Source organism: Wyeomyia smithii, chromosome 3, assembly GCF_029784165.1.
Source record: "Wyeomyia smithii strain HCP4-BCI-WySm-NY-G18 chromosome 3, ASM2978416v1, whole genome shotgun sequence".
NCBI lineage: Eukaryota > Metazoa > Arthropoda > Insecta > Diptera > Culicidae > Wyeomyia > Wyeomyia smithii.
The window spans coordinates 268,710,878-268,736,030 of NC_073696.1; the positions used below are offsets into that span (position 1 = coordinate 268,710,878).

The 25,153-nt window shown below is 39.9% G+C and overlaps 1 protein-coding gene across 1 annotated transcript; it reads right to left on the minus strand.

Moving 5' to 3' along the window:
- Positions 1-22,122: 22,122 nt before the first annotated feature.
- LOC129730752 (succinate--CoA ligase [ADP/GDP-forming] subunit alpha, mitochondrial) lies at positions 22,123-24,906 on the minus strand. Its single transcript, XM_055690306.1, has 4 exons — positions 24,663-24,906; positions 24,001-24,446; positions 22,564-22,848; positions 22,123-22,502 (listed from the first exon to the last, which is right to left on the minus strand). Exons 1-4 carry the CDS (start codon positions 24,694-24,696, stop codon positions 22,287-22,289), a joined length of 981 nt encoding a protein of 326 aa, XP_055546281.1. The 5' UTR covers positions 24,697-24,906; the 3' UTR covers positions 22,123-22,286.
- Between the last annotated feature and the right edge of the window lie 247 nt (positions 24,907-25,153).

The following is a 25,153-nucleotide window of genomic DNA, read 5'->3' on the forward strand; positions in this document are numbered from 1 at the left end:
TCTTAAGGCCAGAAAAGGCCTAAAACGAAAATGATTCCAAATTGAGCTCAGAATGACCGAAATCGCTTTCTAAAGGCCAGAAAAGAAATTGATCCCAAATTGAGCTCAGAATGGCCGAAATTGCCTTCTAGAGGCCAGAAAAGGTCAAAAAAGAAATGATCCCGAATTGAGCTCAGAATGGCCGAAATCGCCTTCTAAAGGCCAGAAAAGGTCAAGAAAAGAAAATGATCCCAAATTGAGCTCAGAATGGTCGAAATCGCCTTCTAAAGGCCAGAAAGGCCAAAAAAGAAAATGATTCCAAATTGAGCTCAGAATGGCCGAAAACGCCTTCTAAAGGCCAGAAAAGGCCTAAAAAGAAAATCATCCCAAATTGAGCTCAGAATGGCCGAAATCGCCTTCTCAAGGTAAGAAAATGCCAAAAAAGAAAATGATCCCGAATTGAGCTCAGAATGGCCGAAATCGCTTTCTAAAGGCCAGAAAAGGCCAAAAAAGAAAATGATCCCAAATTGAGCTCAGAATGGCCGAAATCGCTTTCTAAAGGCCAGAAAAGGCCGAAATGAAAATGTTCCCAAATTGAGCTCAGAATGGCCGAAATCGCTTTCTAAAGGCCAGAAAAGGCCAAAAAAGAAAATGATCCCGAATTGAGCTCAGAATGGCCGAAATCGCTTTCTAAAGGCCAGAAAAGGCCGAAATGAAAATGTTCCCAAATTGAGCTCACAATGGCCGAAATCGCCTTCTAAAGGCCAAAAAAAAAATGTTCCCAAATTGAGCACAGAATGGCCAAAATCGCCTTCTAAAGGCCAAAAAAGGCCAGAAAAGAAAATGATCCCAAATTGAGCTCAGAATGACCGAAATTGCTTTCTAAAAGCCAAAAAAGAAAATAATCCCAAATTGAGCTCAGAATGGCCGAATCGCCTCCTAGAGGCCAGAAAAGGCCAAAAAAGAAATCATCCCGAATTGAGCTCAGAATGGCCGAAATCGCTTTCTAAAGGCCAGAAAAGGCCAAAAAAGAAAATGATCCCAAATTGAGCTCAGAATGGCCGAAATCGCTTTCTAAAGGCCAGAAAAGGCCAAAAAAGAAAATGATCCCAAATTGAGCTCAGAATGACCGAAATCGCTTTATAAAGGCCAGAAAAGGCCAAAAAAGAAAATGATCCCAAATTGAGCTCAGAATGGCCGAAATCGCTTTCTAAAGGCCAGAAAAGGCTTAAAAAAAATGATCCCAAATTGAGCTCAGAATGGCCGAATCGCCTTCTTAAGGTAAGAAAATGCCAAAAAAGAAAATGATCCCAAATTGAGCTCAGAATAACCGAATCACCTTCTAAAGGCCAGAAAAGGCCAAAAAAAAACCAACCCAAATTGAGCACAGAATTGCCGAAATCGCCTTCTAAAGGCCAAAAAAGAAAATGATCCTAAATTGAGCTCAGAATGGTCGAAATCGCCTTCTAAAGGCCAGAAAAGGCCTAGAACGAAAATGATTCCAAATTGAGCTCAAAATGGTCGAAATCGCCTTCCAAAGGCCAGAAAGGCCAAAAAAAAAATGATCCCAAACTGAGCTCAGAATGGCCGAATCGCCTTCTAAAGGCCAGAAAAGGCCAAAAAAAGAAAATGATCCCAAATTGAGCTCAGAATGGCCGAAATCGCCTTCTTAAGGCCAGAAAAGGCCTAAAACGAAAATGGTTCCAAATTGAGCTCAGAATGACCGAAATCGCTTTCTAAAGGCCAAAAAAGAAATTGATCCCAAATTGAGCTCAGAATGGCCGAAATTGCCTTATAGAGGCCAGAAAAGGTCAAAAAAGAAATGATCCCGAATTGAGCTCAGAATGGCCGAAATCGCCTTCTAAAGGCCAGAAAAGGTCAAGAAAAGAAAATGATCCCAAATTGAGCTCAGAATGGTCGAAATCGCCTTCTTAAGGTAAGAAAATGCCAAAAAAGAAAATGATCCCGAATTGAGCTCAGAATGGCCGAAATCGCTTTCTAAAGGCCAGAAAAGGCCAAAAAAGAAAATGATCCCAAATTGAGCTCAGAATGGCCGAAATCGCTTTCTAAAGGCCAGAAAAGGCCGAAATGAAAATGTTTTCAAATTGAGCTCAGAATGGCCGAAATCGCCTTCTTAAGGTAAGAAAATGCCAAAAAAGAAAATGATCCCAAATTGAGCTCACAATGGCCGAAATCGCCTTCTAAAGGCCAGAAAAGGCCAAAAAAGAAAATGTTCCCAAATTGAGCTCAAAATGGCCAAAATCGCCTTCTAAAGGCCAAAAAAGAAAATGATCCCAAATTGAGCTCAGAATGACCGAAATCGCTTTCTAAAGGCCAGAAAAGGCCAAAAAAGAAAATAATCCCAAATTGAGCTCAGAATGGCCGAAATTTCCTTCTAGAGGCCAGTAAAGGCCAAAAAAGAAATCATCCCGAATTGAGCTCAGAATGGCCGAAATCGCTTTCTAAAGGCCAGAAAAGGCCAAAAAAGAAAATGATCCCAAATTGAGCTCACAATGGCCGAAATCGCCTTCTAAAGGCCAAAAAAGAAAATGATTCCAAATTGAGCTCAGAATGGCCAAAATCGCCTTCTTAAGGTCAAAAAAGGCCATAAAAGAAATCATCCCGAATTGAGCTCAGAATGGCCGAAATCGCTTTCTAAAGGCCAGAAAAGGCCAAAAAAGAAAATGATCCCAAATTGAGCTCAGAATGGCCGAAATCGCTTTCTAAAGGCCAGAAAAGGCCAAAATGAAAATGTTCGCAAATTGAGCTCAGAATGGCCGAAATCGCCTTCTTAAGGTAAGAAAATGCCAAAAAAGAAAATGATCCCAAATTGAGCTCAGAATGGCCGAAATCGCCTTCTAAAGGCCAGAAAAGGCCAAAAAAGAAAATGATCCCAAATTGAGCTCAGAATGGCCGAAATCGCCTTCTTAAGGTAAGAAAATGCCAAAAAAGAAAATGATCCCAAATTGAGCTCAGAATAACCGAATCACCTTCTAAAGGCCAGAAAGGCAAAAAAAAACCAACCCAAATTGAGCACAGAATTGCCGAAATCGCCTTCTAAAGGCCAAAAAAGAAAATGATCCTAAATTGAGCTCAGAATGGTCGAAATCGCCTTCTAAAGGCCAGAAAAGGCCTAGAACGAAAATGATTCCAAATTGAGCTCAAAATGGTCGAAATCGCCTTCCAAAGGCCAGAAAGGCCAAAAAAGAAAATGATCCCAAACTGAGCTCAGAATGGCCGAATCGCCTTCTAAAGGCCAGAAAAGGCCAAAAAAAGAAAATGATCCCAAATTGAGCTCAGAATGGCCGAAATCGCCTTCTTAAGGCCAGAAAAGGCCTAAAACGAAAATGATTCCAAATTGAGCTCAGAATGACCGAAATCGCTTTCTAAAGGCCAAAAAAGAAATTGATCCCAAATTGAGCTCAGAATGGCCGAAATTGCCTTCTAGAGGCCAGAAAAGGTCAAGAAAAGAAAATGATCCCAAATTGAGCTCAGAATGGTCGAAATCGCCTTCTAAAGGCCAGAAAGGCCAAAAAAGAAATCATCCCGAATTGAGCTCAGAATGGCCGAAATCGCTTTCTAAAAGCCAGAAAAGGCCAAAAAAGAAAATGATCCCAAATTGAGCTCACAATGGCCGAAATCGCCTTCTAAAGGCCAAAAAAGAAAATGATTCCAAATTGAGCTCAGAATGGCCAAAATCGCCTTCTAAAGGTCAAAAAAGGCCAAAAAAGAAAATGAACCCAAATTGAGCTCAGAATGACCGAAATCGCTTTCTAAAGGCCAGAAAAGGCCAAAAAAGAAAATAATCCCAAATTGAGCTCAGAATGGCCGAATCGCCTTTTAGAGGCCAGAAAAGGCCATAAAAGAAATCATCCCGAATTGAGCTCAGAATGGCCGAAATCGCTTACTAAAGGCCAGAAAAGGCCAAAAAAGAAAATGATCCCAAATTGAGCTCAGAATGGCCGAAATCGCTTTCTAAAGGCCAGAAAAGGCCAAAATGAAAATGTTCGCAAATTGAGCTCAGAATGGCCGAAATCGCCTTCTTAAGGTAAGAAAATGCCAAAAAAGAAAATGATCCCAAATTGAGCTCAGAATGGCCGAAATCGCCTTCTAAAGGCCAGAAAAGGCCAAAAAAGAAAATGATCCCAAATTGAGCTCAGAATGGCCGAAATCGCCTTCTAAAGGCCAGAAAAGGCCAAAAAAGAAAGTGATCCCAAATTGAGCTCAGAATGGCCGAAATCGCCTTCTTAAGGTAAGAAAATGCCAAAAAAGAAAATGATCCCAAATTGAGCTCAGAATAACCGAATCACCTTCTAAAGGCCAGAAAGGCCAAAAAAAAAACCAACCCAAATTGAGCACAGAATTGCCGAAATCGCCTTCTAAAGGCCAAAAAAGAAAATGATCCCAAATTGTGCTCAGAATGGTCGAAATCGCCTTCTAAAGGCCAGAAAAGGCCTAGAACGAAAATGATTCCAAATTGAGCTCAAAATGGTCGAAATCGCCTTCCAAAGGCCAGAAAGGCCAAAAAAGAAAATGATCCCAAACTGAGCTCAGAATGGCCGAATCGCCTTCTAAAGGCCAGAAAAGGCCAAAAAAAGAAAATGATCCCAAATTGAGCTCAGAATGGCCGAAATCGCCTTCTAAAGGCCAGAAAAGGCCTAAAACGAAAATGATTCCAAATTGAGCTCAGAATGACCGAAATCGCTTTCTAAAGGCCAAAAAAGAAATTGATCCCAAATTGAGCTCAGAATGGCCGAAATTGCCTTCTAGAGGCCAGAAAAGGTCAAAAAAGAAATGATCCCGAATTGAGCTCAGAATGGCCGAAATCGCCTTCTAAAGGCCAGAAAAGGTCAAGAAAAGAAAATGATCATAAATTGAGCTCAGAATGGTCGAAATCGCCTTCTAAAGGCCAGAAAGGCCAAAAAAGAAAATGATTCCAAATTGAGCTCAGAATGGCCGAAAACGCCTTCTAAAGGCCAGAAAAGGCCTAAAAAGAAAATCATCCCAAATTGAGCTCAGAATGGCCGAAATCGCCTTCTTAAGGTAAGAAAATGCCAAAAAAAAAATGATCCCAAATTGAGCTCAGAATGGCCAAAATCGCCTTCTAAAGGCCAAAAAAGGCCAAAAAAGAAAATGATCCCAAATTGAGCTCAGAATGACCGAAATCGCTTTCTAAATGCCAGAAAAGGCCAAAAAAGAAAATGATCCCAAATTGAGCTCAGAATGGCCGAAATTGCCTTCTAGAGGCCAGAAAAGGCCAAAAAAGAAAATGATCCCGAATTGAGCTCAGAATGGCCGAAATCGCTTTCTAAAGGCCAAAAAAGAAAATGATCCCAAATTGAGCTCAGAATGGCCGAAATCGCTTTCTAAAGGCCAGAAAAGGCCGAAATGAAAATGTTCCCAAATTGAGCTCAGAATGGCCGAAATCGATTTCTTAAGGTAAGAAAATGCCAAAAAAGAAAATGATCCCAAATTGAGCTCACAATGGCCGAAATCGCCTTCTAAAGGCCAGAAAAGGCCAAAAAAGAAAATGTTCCCAAATTGAGCTCAAAATGGCCAAAATCGCCTTCTAAAGGCCAAAAAAGAAAATGCTCCCGAATTGAGCTCAGAATGGCCGAAATCGCTTTCTAAAGGCCAGAAAAGGCCAAAAAAGAAAATGATCCCAAATTGAGCTCAGAATGGCCGAAAATTACGCCGAACGCCTATTACCGCTATAAAAGGCTTATGTTTGGCATGAACTGTGCCGCCGAGATTTTCCAGCGGCAAATTGAACGAGTACTACAGGGTCTACCAGGAGTCAAAGTTTTTATCGATGATGTGCTTGTGTTTGCAGCTTCAAAAAAGGAACACGACGAGCGAGTAGCAGCAGTTCTGAAGCGATTGAGTGAACACGGACTAACGGTCAACCAAGAAAAATGCGAGTTTAGTAAAAACTCTGTGAATTTCATGGGTCATACACTGACATCTGAGGGAATACTACCAATGAACGACAAGGTGGCTGCTGTCCAAGCTTTTCCTCGACCGCAAGACGTAAAGGAAATGCGAAGTTTCCTCGGCCTGGTGAACTACCTTGGTAAGTTCGTCCCTAATCTATCCACCATTTCTGCTCCGCTCCGTGAAATGACCATAAAAGGTTTGAAGTTCGAATGGTCAACTAAACGCAAAGAAACTTTCAATTTGGTCAAAGCCGCTTTAGCTAATCCGACATATTTGGGCGACTATAGTCCGAAAAACCCCACAACTCTTGTTACGGACGCAAGTGACTGTGGTCTGGGAGCCGTGCTTCTGCAAACCATAAAAGGCAAGTCGCGAGTAATCAGTTTTGCAAGCAAAAGTCTCTCTCAAACAGAGAAGAAGTACCCCACACTCGACAAAGAAGCACTAGCTATAGTCTGGGCAACAGAACGCTTTCAAATGTACCTTCGGGGATTGCATTTCAATATTTTAACAGACCACAAGCCACTGGTGAATATCTTTAGTGACTCATCCAGCCCTAACCAACGCCAAGAGAGATGGGTGCTGCGAATGCAGTCGTACCGATACAGTATTCGTCACGTGTCAGGAGTATTGAACATCGCAGATCCGCTGTCCAGATTACCAGTGTCGCCTGAAGGCCGCACATTCGACAAAGATTCCGAAAAGGTTCTCAACGCGATTGTTCAAACCAGTAGACGAGCTGCTGTAACCATGGAAGAAATTGTACGATTGTCCCAAAACGATGTGGATATTAAGAAGGTGAAGTTGGCGCTTCATAACGACACCTGGGACGAAGGAATCAAAAGCTACGCACCGTTTAAGGGGGAATTGTGCTTTTCGGAGGATGTACTGTTGCGAAGAGATAAAATTGTCATTCCTTCGTCTCTGCGGGAAACAGTTTTAGCCTTGGCACACACAGGACACCCAGGACAAGAGAAAATGAACAGGAGGCTTCGGGTTGCCGTGTGGTGGCCAGGGATTGACGCAGACGTGAAGAAAGCCTGTAGAAAATGATTTTACTGTCAACTCGTTGCACCGTACGAAAAGCCCGAACCTTTGCGAATCAGGGAGATCCCACGCGCACCTTGGGTTCACCTATCCGGAGACTTCATGGGACCATTTCTGAACGGTTTCTATCTGTTCGTTCTCATTGACCTTTACAGCAGGTACATGATCGTAGAGCAAATGAAGGATACAAAGTCGATTGATGTGATCCGCGTACTGAAAGAGGTATTCACCAGAATGGGCAATCCGCACATCCTTACTTTCGATAACGCAACGAATTTTTCAAGCCTACAACTAGAGGATTTTTGCGTCGATCGGGACATTAAGCTGACCCATACCACTCCGTATTGGCCGAGTGCGAATGGAGAGGCAGAACGACAGAACCAATCGTTGCTAAAGGTGTTAAGAATCAGTAAGTCCAAGGGAACGGATTGGAAGGAGGCATTACAGGAATACCTCTACATGTATTCTATTACACCTCACTCGACGACAGGCGTTCCAACCGGCCGAGCTAATGTTTGGCAGACGATTCCGTGACCTAATACCACATTTTCAGGATTTGTTGGACGATGGAGAACTTCGTGATAAGGACTGGATCGCCAAGTGTCAAGCAAAGGATAACAAGGATAAGAGAGTTGGTGCCAAGGAATCGTCGGTTGATATCGGAGATCAAGTTCTGATGAAAAACTTGCTACCTCAAAACAAGTTGGCTACAAAGTTTTTGACCACACCAGCTAAAGTGGTTGATTGAATTGGAAACAGTTTGACACTAGAAACGTTGAATGGACAGGTGTACAAACGCAACACCTCTCACGTCAAGCCGTTGATTTCAGAGTCAGTAAATGAAGATGACACTCGATGTAAACAGGCAGCTGAGCCCGCATCGGGACCCAACAGTTCGTTGCCCTATCCAGCATCTGCATCGGAACCAATGGGACGACCAGAACGGGAGAGGACGCGCCCCAAGCGTTTCGACGACTATTTGCTATAGGTCTGATAAGGAGAGATCGATCAACTTTCAGTAAAACAAAAGAGATATGTCATGATTATGCTTTATTGGCAACACTGCGTTGCAAACAGTTACTTCCCCAAGTTTATCGAGAGGAGAAATAAACATGAACTGAGTAGGTAACACACGTGTTTTACTTCGATTGCAACAAGCTCTACGGACCAGAAATGTTTGGATGTTTTTGAAGAGCATAATCGACGAAACATTTACAGAAGCTATTTGGTTTTTGTTCGTTAGTTAAAAAAGTAAGGGTCAATTAAATTAAACAATCCTATTATTAATATCTTGGGTAATAAATATGCAAAAACAGCAAGAAGAGTATTACCTCAAATGAACAACGGTACTTTGCAGTATCGATACTTTTTTCGCGATAATATCGGCGTATCAGCACTCACTTTCGATACCAGTATCAATTCCAAGTATCGATGCTTAATGATATTGCAACGTCCCTAAACCCAAATTAATTAAAACGCAAAACCATGATTTTCAATTTTAGATAAATACCTTTGAGACGACGTTGTTTCAGAACATATCTTTTCGTCGATTAATCTGTTTCTCAGCAAAATTTCTTACAAAACCAGCTTCGATGATTCCGCAGATGGCCGAGGGTTTTGGAACAAACTTTATCCATTTACTTCTGCCTTGATAGGGACGAATGATGAATGTCGTCTTGAGATATTTGGTTATGTTCAGAACTCCCAGTGCCTCCACTCCTTTCCCCAACAGTTAGCACAACTTGCTAAAATTCTTCACCTGTAAAGGCGTCAAGATCTTTATTTTTCGTATAAACTATGCGCTACGAAGTGTGATCCAGAATAACCTGTATCATCAACCTCGTTATTACTAACAGTAATGAATTCTTCGCGCGTATAGCAGCATTTTTTTTAAGCAAGGATTCAATAACATGGCGGATTCTTGAAGAATTCATCTCTCAAGCACTGGCACTGTCAATTATTATTGCCAACGCTTTATAATCCTTGGTTGAGAAATGAATCAGTCATTTTGTTTTCCGATGAAGCACCAGTGATGGTGATACGGTGAACATGGCAGCTTGTGTACCGCTAGTGTCTCAATTAAAAAGTTCTTTTTTGTGTGAAATCAAGTGCTTCAGGTGATCTAGTACTAGTGATCCGACGGCCAAATTGGATACCTAAACGGATAAGTAGAAGTGTCTTTGCATGCTTTCGATTTATTCGTTCTTTTATTGATTTAATTTGTGTCAGCGCCGACCATCGCGTCTATATCAGATAGACGCTACGGCTGCTGGGTGAAATATTTATTGTTATATTTTTCCATTGTTCGCTGCCTTTTGCCTTCGCCGTTGCTGCTGGACGAGTCCAGCCGGCGGTTGTTTGTGCGTTTGATATGGACTGTGCAAAATGTGGTATTATAGTTCGTGTTAGCGATGATCCCGTTGTTTGCGTGGGTAAGTGCAAGTCTCGACTTCATCGAGTTTGCACACCGCTCATTAAAATAGCGGCGAAAGTCGTTAACGATAATGAGAATATTGTTTTTAAATGTGCTGCATGTTTATCGGCCCAAGATGATGGCGGGATAGATGATGTTTTGAGTGGTGAGATGACAAAGATGATGGGTACTTTGTTATCTATCTCTGAGTCGCTTACAAATACTCAAAGCGGAGTCGAAACTAAGATAAACATCGCGGTTGCTAACGGTATCGATACTATTTTGAAATCGATCAGCAATTCTCTTCGTGAGAGCATGGCATGCATTGAAGCCAATGTTGCCAAAAAGCTTGAAGATTTCAAAATAGAAGTAATCGAAAATGTTAATCGAGAGGAAAGTGTGCCAATGAATAGAAAGAGATCTAGAACTGAGAGAACGGTTCACTCTGAACTGGACTCTATTCCCAATAAGAAAAAAATTATTTCGAATAAATATGATGAACCGATTGAAGACGCGATTATGCAAGATAAGGAGGTTTTTTCTCAAAAATCTCCGACATACGCGAATGTTTTAGCGGGATCGATTGGGAATACGGTAAATAAATTAAAGCGCGCTGAAAACCGTAAGACTCGGCCGGTCATTGTGATTAAACCAGTCGAGCCTAGCAATGGGCGATATTGTATCGGTATCGGAAATATCGATACTTTTGAGACGATATTTCGGTTTTTTGGATCGATACACAAGCGTCCGATACTCGACCGTATCGATACTGAAAACCGCGATATTTGTATCGATATTCTTTTATGCATACGGACCAGCTAGCTGACATGTTACAAGGGCTAACATCTCAATGTGTACACGAGATCACCGTCAGCGTCAGTGGAGCCCACACATCGTAGAACCGCTGCGATGTTGGCTGCAATAAAGCAAAGCAAATCGGATGGAGATGCCAGCTAGTTGATACGAGCTGGAACCACTGAAAAGCTGCCACTGTCAGTATAAGTATCGCACAAGTCTATTTGCACTAGCAAAACTTAAGCCTGTATTACACTCTTTGACCAAGCGTCAAATATTTGGCACTTTTTGACAGATAAAAATTTGGTCGAAGATAATTATTTGTCACTCTCCAATTTTAACATGAGGCAAACACGGGCAAACAACAACCATGATGTCAAATAAATTTGACCATTATGTCAGAAGGTCAAAAATTTGACCATTAGACAAAGAGTGTACTACAGACTTTAGATGGAGAAATAAATAGAGAGAATGTTGTGAGCCAAACGAACTGTCAAAATCTGAGCCAAACGCAGCATAGAGCCAAATTCGAAATTTGTTTTACTTAAGCCACACATTTAAAGCCAAAAAGGAGTGCTCAATAACAACGTGTTCTCAAATACTTTCAAAAATAGGCATAGCTCTACGTTGCATTATTAAGGCACAAAGCTTATATTGTTTCTCTGACAATTGATTAAAATATTGTTTGTTTACATTTATACTCAGCTTCATTTGTTTTTATTTCAATTAATTCTACTTTCTGCGTCAAAATGCATCCACAAACCCCTCAAACGAAATTCAACGTTATCAGAAATGATGTTTGGCTTCGATTTAGTTGGGCTATAACCCAACGAGCGGGAGCCCAACTAAAACGTAGCCCAACTAAACATAGCCCAACGAGCGAAATTTGACTGTATTTTAAAAACAAAAATAAGTTTTCTGGTTACACTGTTCAGATCGAATATTTGCAAGCGGAAACTAACTCATGCCAGGGGCCTATAAACGTCAACATTTTGCCTACCAATCATAAATTCATCACGGCGGTAATATTTCATTTCAAATGATCACAAAACTTATCTTATTTAATGAAAGTGCACATTGTCCTGAAAACAAATGTAGAGCTCTTGTTTTTTTTTTCATCTAAAACGACATTTACTCGAGAATAAATCTACCGACAAACAGGGACGTTTACTCTATTTCACTTGTTTTAGGGCAAACCAACCAAAAAGTGGGTACCAGAAACGCTGGTACCAGAATCAATGAGTGGTAGATGGAAAATGTATGGAGTTTGACAGCCACAAGAGCCCCCTGACTCATGCTTTCCGTCGACACAAGTTAGAGTACAAGTGAAAAAAAAAATTGCAATATTTATTAGTTAGAAAAATTCAGCGGTAGACTTCAGTATCTTATTTTCGCTGACATATCTAACTTTTTTATGTCATCAACTTACTCATCAATTAATATGGAAGTGTGTCAATAATTTATACAAATAAGACGGGAGCTTCACAGCCCATTGGGCCAGTGAATACAAATCTTGAAGATATAAGTTGTTTAATTCATTTGTTTGCCAAAGCTCAGAATTTCTGCATTACCTGTATGTATTTGTTTGTGAAGTCATTTGATTCATGCTGCTCTAGAGAATGCGGATAGATACCAGAAAAACAACAAAAAGTCGGCATATCAAATTTTCATTGCTGGAAACCACCAAAATTTTGCTGATTTTTGGTGTGCTGTGCTTCCAGCAATCTGTTCAGCAAAATGAAATTTGCTAATTATTCAGTAATGCTCAGTTGCATAAAAGTGACAGGTCGTTTGCTGCATGTTCGGTAAAACAAAATACAACTTGCTGGTTGTCAGCTATGACAATTTGCTGTTCATTCAGCAAAGCATAAATCAATTTGCTGGTTAACCAGTTAATTCAAGGGAACCATGTTTCCGTCAGGCACCAGATTCCATCCGCCCATCGGATCATAGGCAAATTACTGTTGAACTAGTCATGTATGATTATCATTTCAACTTTTAAGTTCATCTAGCCCAACAAGGACTTAGCTATGGTCCCATATTCGCTATCAGGAGCTAAGCGATGATCCCGTACCAGCTGCACAGCGATTTGGCGTGTTTTACTAATGACAGCTTGACGTAAATTTTTTGACATATCAATTCTTTTGCTGGATTCCAGCAACCATTCATTTACTGTTTTCTGTTCAGCAAATAGTTTTGCTGTATTTTCGCGAATCACTGAATCGAATACTGGTTTTCAGTCAATTCAGGGTGGCCACTCAATATCAATTTTCAATTTCCCGGTTTTCCCGATGATATTTAGTGAAATTTCCCGGTGTTTTATTTTTAAAACATAAGAGAAAAAAATCAATTTCCACATGCTTATTTGTGCCTTGCAAAAATAGTGTTACAAAACTATGAAAAACATTCCTCCTTAATCGTGTTTAGCTGTTTGTCGACTTGAGCAAGTACCTTCATGGTGATCTGCTGCACAATTTTCGCCCTCTTCATCTCCAAATCGTTGACAATCTTTGCCTTCTCGCGCTTTTTTGCTTCCTTCTGCATCTTTCTCTGTCAACCTTCTCTCGAGCTTGCAGTGCTTCTGTATCAGGATGCCAATGAAATGCGTGGGATAAATTCAAGAGTTGGGGCATAGAGTTTTTGTCTTCTAGAAAAATGTCCTCAGGCAAAACTTCAAGCGGACTTTGGGAAGAAGAGCCTCAGAGTGACCAATGAAAAAAATGCACATGAAACTGTCAAGATGCATTTTGTAAAATGCATAAAACGTTGAGATCTGTTAGTTCAAAACAATTTTTTTTTTCGAAAAACTTCGATCCTGGGACTTTAAAATATTCGAGCTGGGGTCAATGTAATGTATAAGAAATTTTCTCATGGTCCGTAAAATAAATTCAACTGACACTCTGAATAAACAATTTGAAAAAAGTAGGAGGGTGGTATTCAAGACACGACCGCATGACGTTGACTACCGTATTCTTAAAAAAAAAAAATTTTCCATTGAAGCAAATAGTAGAGGGAATTGCAACGCTTCTTTTACAAAACTTCTGTAACAAAATTTCGAGGCTCCAAAAGGTACCAGTTTCCGATTATTCTCGTCCAGAATTCCAGCCATTTTAGTATTTCGAGTAGCCATTTATTACTAACAGCCACCAGCATAACGGGTGAAACCGGCACGAGATGACCGGTACTATTTTGTCTTTCCTCCTTTCAGCTGCTAACACCTAGCGCTGTCGTGAAATTAACATCAACATAAACATGCATTTTTGCAAGGTTTTTTTCCGCTAGCAACAGCAGTTGTAAAACATAAAATTCAACTAACCGCTTCTATTATAAAACTGCGAGGCACCAAAAGGTGCCAGTTGCCGATTTCTTGTTTACTGGTTTCCGTCCAGAATTCTAGCCATTTTAGAATTTGGCAGTAGCCACCAGCATCACGGGTCAAACCGGCACGAGATGACCGGTACTATTTTGTTTTTCCTCCTTTTAGCTGCTAACACCGAGCGTCCGTATGTACCCGGTACGGTTTAATAATGAAACTGATGGGGTGAAATGTTCGAACGATACGTTTTATACCAAGGCTTCGTCAGATAATTAGAAAGAGGGAGGGGCTACATAGGTGATGGAATGGTAGAGACAAATGTTTCTTGAAAGCTGCGCAGGCCGCTGTCATAATATTAACACCAACATTGTTGTTTTCTGGTTAATCTACTAAAAGCCACCAGCATAACGGGTGAAACCGGCACGAGATGACCGGTACTATTTTGTCTTTCCTCCTTTCAGCTGCTAACATCCTGGCGCTGTCGTGAAATTACCATCAACATGAACATGCATTTTTGCAAGGTTTTTTTCCGCTAGCAACAGCAATTGTAAAACATAAAATTCAACTAACCGCTTCTATTTTAAATCGCTGTCTATTATAAAACTGCGAGGCACCAAAAGGTGCCAGTTGCCGATTTCTTGTTTACTGGTTTTCGTCCAGAATTCCAGCCATTTCAGTATTTTGCAGTAGCCACCAGCATGACGGGTCAAACCGGCACGAGATGACTGGTACTATTTTGTTTTTCCTCCTTTTAGCTGCTAACACCGAGCGTCCGTATGTATCCGGTACGGTTTAATAATGAAACTGATGGGGTGAAATGTTCGAACGATACGTTTTATACCAAGGCTTCGTCAGATAATTAGAAAGAGGGATGGGCTACATAGATGATGGAATGGTAGAGACAAATGTTTCTTGAAAGCTGCGCCGGCCGCTGTCATAATATTAACACCAACACAAACATGCATTTTTGCAAGGTTTTTTCCGCTAGCAGCAGCATTTGGTAAAACAGAAAATTCAATTTGCCGCTTCTGTAACAAAATTTAGAGGCACTAAAAGGTGCCAGTTGCCGATAACATTGTTGTTTTCTGGTTAATCTACTAAAAGCCACCAGCATAACGGGTGAAACCGGCACGAGATGACCGGTACTATTTTGTCTTTCCTCCTTTCAGCTGCTAACACCTAGCGCTGTCGTGAAATTAACATCAACATAAACATGCATTTTTGCAAGGTTTTTTTTCCGCTAGCAACAGCAATTGTAAAACATAAAATTCAACTAACCGCTTCTATTATAAAACTGCGAGGCACCAAAAGGTGCCAGTTGCCGATTTCTTGTTTACTGGTTTCCGTCCAGAATTCCAGCCATTTTAGTACTTTGCAGTAGCCACCAGCATTACGGGTCAAACCGGCACGAGATGACCGGTACTATTTTGTTTTTCCTCCTTTTAGCTGCTAACACCGAGCGTCCGTATGTACCCGGTACGGTTTAATAATGAAACTGATGGGGTGAAATGTTCGAACGATACGTTTTATACCAAGGCTTCGTCAGATAAATAGAAAGAGGGATGGGCTATATAGATGATGGAATGGTAGAGACAAATGTTTCTTGAAAGCTGCGCCGGCCGCTGTCATAATATTAACACCAACACAAACATGCATTTTTGCAAGGTTTTTTCCGCTAGCAGCAGCATTTGGTAAAACAGAAAATTCAATTTGCCGCTTCTGTAACAAAATTTAGAGGCACCAAAAGGTGCCAGTTGCCGATTACATTGTTGTTTTCTGGTTAATCTACTAAGAGCCACCAGCATAACGGGTGAAACCGGCACGAGATGACCGGTACTATTTTGTCTTTCCTCCTTTCAGCTGCTAACACCTAGCGCTGTCGTGAAATTAACATCATCATAAACATGCATTTTTGCAAGGTTTTTTTCCGCTAGCAACAGCAATTGTAAAACATTAAATTCAACTAACCGCTTCTATTATAAAACTGCAAGGCACCAAAAGGTGCCAGTTGCCGATTTCTTGTTTACTGGTTCCCGTCCAGAATTCCAGCCATTTTAGTACTTTGCAGTAGCCACCAGCATCACGGGTCAAACCGGCACGAGATGACCGGTACTATTTTGTTTTTCCTCCTTTTAGCTGCTAACACCGAGCGTCCGTATGTATCCGGTACGGTTTAATAATGAAACTGATGGGGTGAAATGTTCGAACGATACGTTTTATACCAAGGCTTCGTCAGATAAATAGAAAGAGGGATGGGCTACATAGATGATGGAATGGTAGAGACAAATGTTTCTTGAAAGCTGCGCCGGCCGCTGTCATAATATTAACACCAACACAAACATGCATTTTTGCAAGGTTTTTTCCGCTAGCAGCAGCATTTGGTAAAACAGAAAATTCAATTAGCCGCTTCTGTACCAAAATTTCGAGGCACCAAAAGGTGCCAGTTGCCGATTATAGTTTCCTGGTTAGTCCGTCCAGAATTCCAGCCATTTAAGTGTTTTGCAGTAGCCATTTACTACTAAAGCCACCAGCATTACGGGTGAAACCGGCACGAGATGACCGGTACTATTTTGTATTTCCTCCTTTCAGCTGCTATCACCTACCGTCCGCATGTCACTGGTGCGGTTTTGGAATCAGAATGATGGGGCGCCGGCCGCTGTCGTAAAATTAACACCAACAAAAATATGCATATTTGCAAGGTTTTTTCCGCTAGCAGCAGCATAAACATCGGAAACAGAAAGTGACAACAACAATAACAACAAAGTCAGATCGATTGTATCCGTTAGTGTCGACTGTGCTTGGGAAGAGAAGTAGTGATTGGCTTCGCGGTATGATTTAGACAATCGATATTAATTACCAATTTTTCAATAGTGTATCTCAAACAATAGTTTGTTTTTGTTACATAAATTTAACCGTAAAAGAATTTCTGATCGATTGATGCCAAAACCTCGAAAACCTGATTATAGATGACTGCAAAATAAGCGCTCAAAACCTGACCACTTTTCTCTGGTTTTCCCTGGTTGAATTACTAGATTTTTAAATTCAGGGGCCTAACTTCGATATAGACGTTAGTCAACGTCAAAAAAAAATAATAATTTGGCTACTGTTTGTTTTTGATACAGAAAAAATCTAAGAAATCTTTAACAAATAGCTCTTCAAGGTGGCGTCTTTCCCCAACAAAATCCAGTAGTCAAAAGGTCCAACACAGAATGAAATGTTACGGAACAGTAAATTGATCCACCTGATCAAGCCTGATTTTATTTGACGCAGATCTTGCTGCGAAGCCGCTGTCGACTTTAACTGAAACCAACAACCAGCTTTCCCCTATCCGGCAGAATCATGCCAGTTAGGTAAACATAAAAAACAGGGTCTCATGTTGACATTTCCTCAGAAACTGTGAATAATGGGGGATAATTTCCCGGCGTGAAGCCTAATTTCCCGGTTTTCCCGTATTTTTTTCCCGGTGATTTAAAATTCCCGGCTTTTTCCCGCTTTTCCCGTTTTTCCGGTAGAGTGGCCACCCTGAGTAAATGTATTTATCAAAAATTCAAAAAATGATCTCAGCTATAGTATCGATACTTCTGGTATCGATACTTTTTGACCGATATTTTGAGTAGCTCGATACTTTTGGCTCTTCGGGTATCGATACTGAAGTATCGATACTATCCATCGTATCACCCAATGCTAGTCGAGTCTTCTCAATCTAGTGAAGACACTAGAATTTTTTTGAAAGAAAATTTGGATCCGAAAGTACACAAAATTAGAAACTTTAGGAACGGGAAAGCTGGCTCGATAATTGCTGAGTGTGCAATAGGGGATAATATTGAAGACGTGAAAAAAAAACATTGAAAGCAATTTAGGTGAAAGGTACAATGCTGTTATTCCTACAAACGCTAAGCCAAAATTGAAAATTGTGGGAATGAGTGATCAATATTCCCCCGAAGTCTTCATTGACTTATTGAAAAGTCAAAATGATGGCATCGGAATCAATGAAGTCAAAGTTATTGCGCAATTTGAAAATTCACGCTTCAAATACAATAAATATAATACAATTGTTGAAGTTGATAGGAACACTTTCGACCGCCTGATGTCTGCTGGTAAAGTAAGCATTGGGTGGGATAGGTGTTCTGTTCAAGAGGCCATTAATGTTCTACGTTGCTTCAAATGTGGAGAATTTGGTCATAAAAGCACAGAGTGTGTTAATTCCGAAACATGCTCTATGTGTAGTGCACAGCACAAGACATCGGAATGCTCATCAATTGATTTTAACTGCGTAAATTGTTTAAAATCTAATAAAGACTTCAAATTAAATTTGGACGCTAAACATCCAGCATATAGTACACAGTGTCCAGTATTTCGGAGACTGTTTGAGGAAAGAAAGAGCAACATGTTGTTAAGTAAATAGCAGCTGAAGAGAACGCAATGTGAAAGGAAATTAGAAATGATTTATTTGAATATTGCTGGTTTATCTACAAATTATGTTGCTTTACGGCATCTTGTGGAAACAACACGTCCTATGTTAGTATTGCTAGCGGAAACTCATATAGTGGAAGCTGATGCATTTGATCAGTATAGCATTCCGGGTTACAAAGTTGCTTTTTGCCTTTCACATTCCAGACATACTGGTGGGGTTGCTATTTACGCCAAGGAATCAATCAAATTCAATTTTCGATTAAACGAATCTTTTGAAAATAATTGGTTCCTAGGAATATCAGTTGAAAGAGGCATGACGGTAGGAAATTTTGGAATTGTGTACCACTCCCCCAGTACAAGTAACCAGCGTTTTTTAGAAACTTTAGAAAAGTGGTGGGATAATTTTATTGACTTGAGTAAATTAAATGTTATTGCTGGCGATTTTAATATCTATTGGCTTAATATACCAAATTCAAAAAAATTGAGGCAATTAGCAGATTTTTTCAATTTACAACAAACGGTTTTTCAAGTTACAAGAATTTCCAGACACTCTCGTACATTAATTGATCACGTGTTTTCGAATTTTGATAATGTTCATTCTTTCACTGAGGCCGATTATAAAATCACAGATCATGGAACAATTTGTGTTGTACTTGAGAATGATCAAAACCGTGATAATATAGTAAAAAGTGTTGGAATAGATACTCGAAGCAAGCAATGTCGCAGCTTGTTTCGAGAAGCCTGAATTTTTCAGCCAATAACAGGGAATTTCGACAATAAAGCAGCTGTTCTAACCAACACGCTAAAAGAGTTTACCAATAGCCTAGTTTCCGAAAAGTGTAGTGAATTGCATAATTCGAACAGCTGGTACTCTTTAGAACTTTTGCGTTTAAAACGTAAAAGAGATAAAAAGTACAAAAAATTTTGCAGAAGTAATGATAGCAATGATTGGAATAGGTACACCGCTGCGCGGAATATATACTCACGCACCTCGAAAAAGGCACGATGTGAATATATACAACGGAAGATTGATCAACATCAAAATAATAGCAAAGAGTTATGGAAAATTTTAAAATCATTAATAAAAAGTAAAAATAGTTGCCCGCAAACCATAACTTTTAATGGCTTAGAAGAACATTCGGCGCGAGTGATTGCAAGTAAATTCAACAGTTATTTCGTTGATAGTGTTCAATCGATCAATCAGAGTATTGATTTGGTCAACGAACCTCTCGAAATAATACAGCCGGTCCATAATAACTGTAATTTTTCTGATTTTCATCCTATTACTTTTGCACAGTTGAAAGATATTTGTTTTTCTCTTGAGAGATCGGCTGGTATCGACAATGTCAACGCAAAAGTAATACAAGATTGCTTCCATGTCATTGGACACGATCTGCTGGACCTTATCAATGAATCACTGCAAACAGGGCACGTGCCTCAGGTTTGGAAGGAATCACTTGTGGTTCCAATCCCCAAGATTAATGGGACGGATAAAGCCGAAGAGTTCCGCCCCATTAATATGTTGCACACATTAGAGAAAATTTTAGAACTAGTTGTGAGAGGCCAGCTGATGGATTATTTAAATAGTAATGATTTGCTAATCCCAGAGCAATCAGGTTATCGAGAGGGTCACTCTTGTGAGTCTGCTTTAAATCTGGTGTTAGCAAAATGGAAAGAAAAAATCGAGGCTAAGGAAACTATTTTTGCGGTGTTTTTGGATCTAAAACGCGCTTTTGAAACAATTTCTAGGCCCTTATTGTTACAAACATTGGAGCGCTTTGGTATCGTAGGGACAGCATAACAATGGTTTGAGAGCTATTTGTGTGCTAGAACTCAGAAGACTCGTTTTAATGATTCTGAATCGGATTCCATTGCTAATACACTTGGTGTACCGCAAGGAAGTGTTTTAGGGCCCATTTTGTTCATTATTTATATTAATGACATGAAGCGAGTTTTACGGTTTTGCGATATCAACTTATTTGCTGATGATACTGTTCTGTTCATTGCGGCTAAGAATCCTAATGACGTTGTGGCACTTTTAAATCAAGATTTACATTATCTGGCGAATTGGTTGAAATTTAAACAGCTTAAATTGAATATTAGCAAAACAAAGTACTTAATCATTTCTTCTGCCAACTCCAGACCAGACGTAAATATTGCAATTGATGGTGAGACGATTGATCGCGTAAACGAAATAAAGTATCTTGGAGTGATTATTGATGAAAAATTAACTTTTAAGTCTCACATTGACAATGTCATCAAGAAAATGGCCCAAAATTACGGATTTCTGTGCCGTTTGAAACATGAATTGACTGTTGGTAGTAAAATTAGTCTTTATAAGTCAATCATTTCACCACATATAGATTTTTGCCCATCCATATTATTTCTTGCAAACAATACACAAATATTGAGACTGCAGCGCTTACAAAATAAAGTTATGCGATTAATATTAAGATGTAATAGATACACTTCCTCGAGTTTTATGCTGGACGCATTGCAATGGCTTTCTGTGAAGCAAAGAGTATATTTTCTGACAATGGTGTTTCTATATAAAATTTTTAATAATATGCTGCCTCGATATTTGTGTAATCGAATTGATAGGGGAAGTGATTTTCATAGGTACAACACTAGAAACGCGGATGATGCTAGAACACCAAATTTTCTTTTTGGAAGATCACAGAACTCTCTGTTGTACAAAGGAATAAATTTTTTCAATTCGATGCCAAGACAGGTAAAACGTGCAGCAACAATGGCGGAGTTTAAAAGGCTTTGTATTTCACACATAAAGTCTGTTTTGTAGACAGATTATATAGAGTTTTTTGTAAATTAATGACGAAGATTGTAAAATTTATGTATTTTTTTTTAATTTATTGGATAAACTAAGCTATTATGTTCACTGATGATGATGGATTTTTGTTTGAATTAGTTGAATAATATTTAATAGTAGAGTTTAAAAAAGAGTCGACTACACATGTTTGAGCCACGCGCGCGTAGACTGACATAGACAATCTGGATATTGAGTACATCAGGATTAAACCCCTGAAATTGAAACAAAAAGCATATCGGGTTGGAAAGTTGCTTTTTGGTATGAACTAGCATATATGCTGTTATTCTGATTTTTGATATTTATCTGTTTTTACGATTTTGAACTAGGGTTGGGAGAAAAAACTGAAAAGGCTTGGGTTCGCCTGTGGACTGTAAAGCTCGTTATCGAGAACTATAGTATCACAGGATCTCTCTCGTAGTTTTGGATCGTTATCCAGAATCAATTCTGATTAGTTAACACTCCTAAATGTTAGGTTCAATTCCTAACCAAGTCCAGATAATTTTCGGGTTGGAAACGTTCTGGATGAGCCTTGGATCCATGATGGTATTGGAAAATCGTTTTTTTATACTCATTGTTAAATTATTGGTATTCTTTTGAAGGGTTACTATGTCTGCATTAATAACCAGTCCGTTATTTGTTTGCCAACTGGTTACATTGTATGACTCTATATAATATCTTACTTAGATAAATCGACCAGCTCAAACCGATGTAGGGGTATGAGGTGGGACCATCATCATCATCATCATCAACTAGTCCGGAACACGTTGTTCATAATGTCTGCCATCATGAGCTCTCCTGATTCCCGTAACTTCTTTTGTGTTGCGAATGCATGCTCACTCATTTTCTTTCTCTTCGTCTTGCCATATCCCTTGTGTTTCAAGAAGTGAATGGAAGTAAGCTCACAACGTTTGCCGGCTGCGTGAATGGCTTGCAAAAATATTCAGGGTGATACTTGATTAACTTATTTTTATTACGTGCATGTTTGGTCCCAAGCTTCTGAAAATAGTCGCATACGCTTTTCACTGATTTGCAACATATTTAACTACATTAGGCATGGTGTCCACGTTCATAGTATAGCACTGAAGTACTTTCCCGTAAATGTAGTCAGTTCTTCAGGTTCGGCTACCAGAGGCTTCAAACCAGACTATCAACATCATTGAGGCACTTGATGTTGCAATGTAAAGTATAAGGTGCTCTGTGAAAATTATAATTTATATTTTTAAATTTCCCATCTACTATCAAGTTAAATTATTTTAGAAGCATGGTCAAAATTCTTGTTTGAAATTCGCTAGTTACATCGTAGTCAATAAACGTGGTTAATTGAATTGACTAACGTTTTTTCGTGACTTGATAATTGACTACAAAAATGTGATATATTTTCTAGTTGAAACTCGCTTTACGGTCCAACGCACATGTATTTATGCCTTACGATCAATAGAACGACACGTAGCACATCAGCAACGGAGAGAATTGCGCACCAGATTATAAAATCGAGGAAGTTACATTAGTGGATACTTTCTAATCGCTTTTCTTTTCCAGGGGATTATTCTATTTCGCGTTTAAACAAGTTCTAATCTCTTCATTTCTTTGAACAGCTCTTTGCCCATCTGAGCTGGGCTTCTGGTTACGATAACACCGGCCTTTTCTAATGCATTTATTTTATCTTGTGCACCACCCTTTCCACCTGAAATGATAGCACCTGCATGTCCCATGCGACGGCCGGGTGGAGCGGATAAGCCAGCAATGAACGAGACTACTGGCTTGGCTTTGATGCCCTATAAAACAAAAAAATGGCATTAACGCATCCTAAAATTAATTTACTGTTTCAATTCGTACCTGATTATATTGCATTAAATAATCGGCAGCTTTCTCCTCGGCAACTCCACCGATCTCACCGATCAGAATGATTCCTTTGGTGTCCGGATCCTTCAGGAATACGTCTAAGCAGTCGATAAAATCGGTACCGTTGAAGGGATCACCTCCGATGCCGACGCACAGAGTCTGGCCGAGTCCAACCTCGGTCGTCTGGTGGACCGCTTCGTAAGTCAACGTACCAGAGCGGGACACTACACCGATCATTCCCCGCTTATGAATATGGCCGGGCATAATGCCAATTTTGCACTGCAATGTGAGAAATTTGCTTACTGTTAGTCATTTTAGGTGATTATTGTGCCTTTTGAGGGACACTTGATTTTACATTTCTAATAAGGTCAAAATAGGTATGATTTATAGAACCGCACTATTAGGCTAAATATTAGACGGTTTAAGAGAGAGAAAACGTTCAATTGATTCATAACTCCAATCATCAATTTAGCCAATTAAGTCATACATTGAGCCTACATTTTATTTCTAGAGAATATGCTAAAAGTCAGAAGCCCAGTCCGTGGTTTTACTTAGCACTAATTGGCAAGATATGCACAAGCTGCACGCACATATACTGAACAAGCCCTCAATAAAAAGCAATCAAATTGGCCAAACATAAGAAATTTATCATCTTAAATCAATGAAATCAAATATTCCTCAAAACTTCAAATTGAAAAATATTTTTTGCTAAAAAAGCATAAATATAAACCTTTCAATATTTATTTAATTTGACAAATTTTTAAATCTCAAAACAATTTTACGCAAACGCGTCTGCAGCCTGCAAGTACCAGGAGTGAAATTCGTCTATGCATAATTCAATTTCAGTTCTGTTCGGAGCTGAAATACAAACGTTGATGACGTTCTTGCAGAACGATAACGTGACACAGACTATGTCGAAAAACCCGCTCAATGCATATCACGTTTTTTTTTTTTTTTTTTTTTTGTTTGACACGATGCTTTCGTCAGGAAAGAAATGTTTTAAAGAATTGAAGAAACCTTGAACATCGTTTTAAATTTGTACAAACTGGTATGCGTCCAAATTTGCATTTTGCGGCAAAAACGTGCCGGAAACCACAACAAAACAAACACTTGTTGATAAAAATACATAACCGACAAAAAAAACAAACGAAAGCATGAGTACATCTCAATTGTCGTTTCAAAGACATATCATCTGGTCTTTGAACATTAGACCAAAAATAATTGTATCTAATAGACCACTGATTGGCCTCGTACAATCACCAACAGCCGCTAGAATTGAGTCTATCAATCGACCGACCAAAATTCACACTCACTATCAGCGGCGGAGATTACAAGTTAATCAGAAAGTGAATAACCTTTGTACTCTTCTTCACGTAAAACTCAGTCACAGGCTCACAACAAAGAGATTGTGTAGGTACACAGTCAACTTACTTGCTCTGGAGCGATGATGCCGGGGCAGTTGGGTCCTACCAGACGGGACTTGCTTTGAGCCAACAACGCATGCTTAACCTTCACCATGTCATGCTGGGGCACTCCCTCGGTGATGCACACAATCAGTGGCATTTCGGCTTCGATTGCTTCGAGGATGGCCTTTGCAGCCCCTGGCGGGGGCACATAGATGACGGTCGCTTCCGCACCGGTGGCAGCTTTAGCCTCTTTCACCGTGTTGAAAACTGGCAAGTTCAAATGCGTACGGCCTCCCTTACCGGGCGAAACACCACCGACCAGTTTTGTGCCATATTCCAGTGCCTGTTGGGAGTGGAAAGTACCCTGCTTACCGGTGAATCCTTGACAGATCACTTTCGAGTTGCTGTTCAGTGCGAGATTTTTACGTGTTGATTCATAGCTGACGAAGCGGACACCACCACTGAAGCCACCTTAAAGCACAAACACATTGGCAAGATGAGACAGATGAATTAAATTGCTCGCAATATTTATGTAAAATGTTTTTCCTGCGTACAAAAACAGACATAAGGTCAAGTTTGCCTAGTTCTAATGATTATTGCAAAGTGTGTCTAGCATCGAGCGCTTTAATTATAGAAATCCATGTTACATAATTTTTGCACGGTTAACAATTCATTCAAAGAACCTACGTATCTTGGAGAACAACCTTGCACTGGCAGACATTTCGGCGGATGTGTAAAATCGATGGGAACAGGACGCACTAATTCACAGTAACGCGGCAGAAACTACGGAACTCGTCGAGATAAGATTTTCAATTGCTGCCGACCGTCCCAAAATTTGTGGCCGCCAAGACGAAACGCAAACTCTTCTCGGTCTCCAAATGACAAGAGTGCACCCGAACACCGTGGCTGTCTTTCGTAAATCTGAAAATGTCGACAATGTAGAAGACTGCTGTCACTTCTACATCGGCCCTTACGCCCACTCTGCTTTAAAATCAGCTGTGTGTCGACGATGTCGACTAGCAGCAACATTGCAGCGTGAAAGAAGCGGTACGATAGTGGTGAGCAGTATTTTAAGGATAAGGAGTGAGCAGTATTTTCGATGCCGTTTATAAACGCATGTAGAACTGTCATCATACTTGGGAAGGCTATAGCATTACCAAGTATGATGACAGTTCTAC

Coding starts and splice junctions, on each gene's coding strand:
- LOC129730752 (XM_055690306.1), bottom strand. CDS start 24,696: ATGTCTGCCAGTGCAAGGTTGTTCTCCAAGATAC. Junction 22,849..24,000: donor GCATCATCGCTCCAGAGCAA/GTAAGTTGACTG, acceptor CTCACATTGCAG/TGCAAAATTGGCATTATGCC. Junction 22,503..22,563: donor ATTTAATGCAATATAATCAG/GTACGAATTGAA, acceptor TTTGTTTTATAG/GGCATCAAAGCCAAGCCAGT.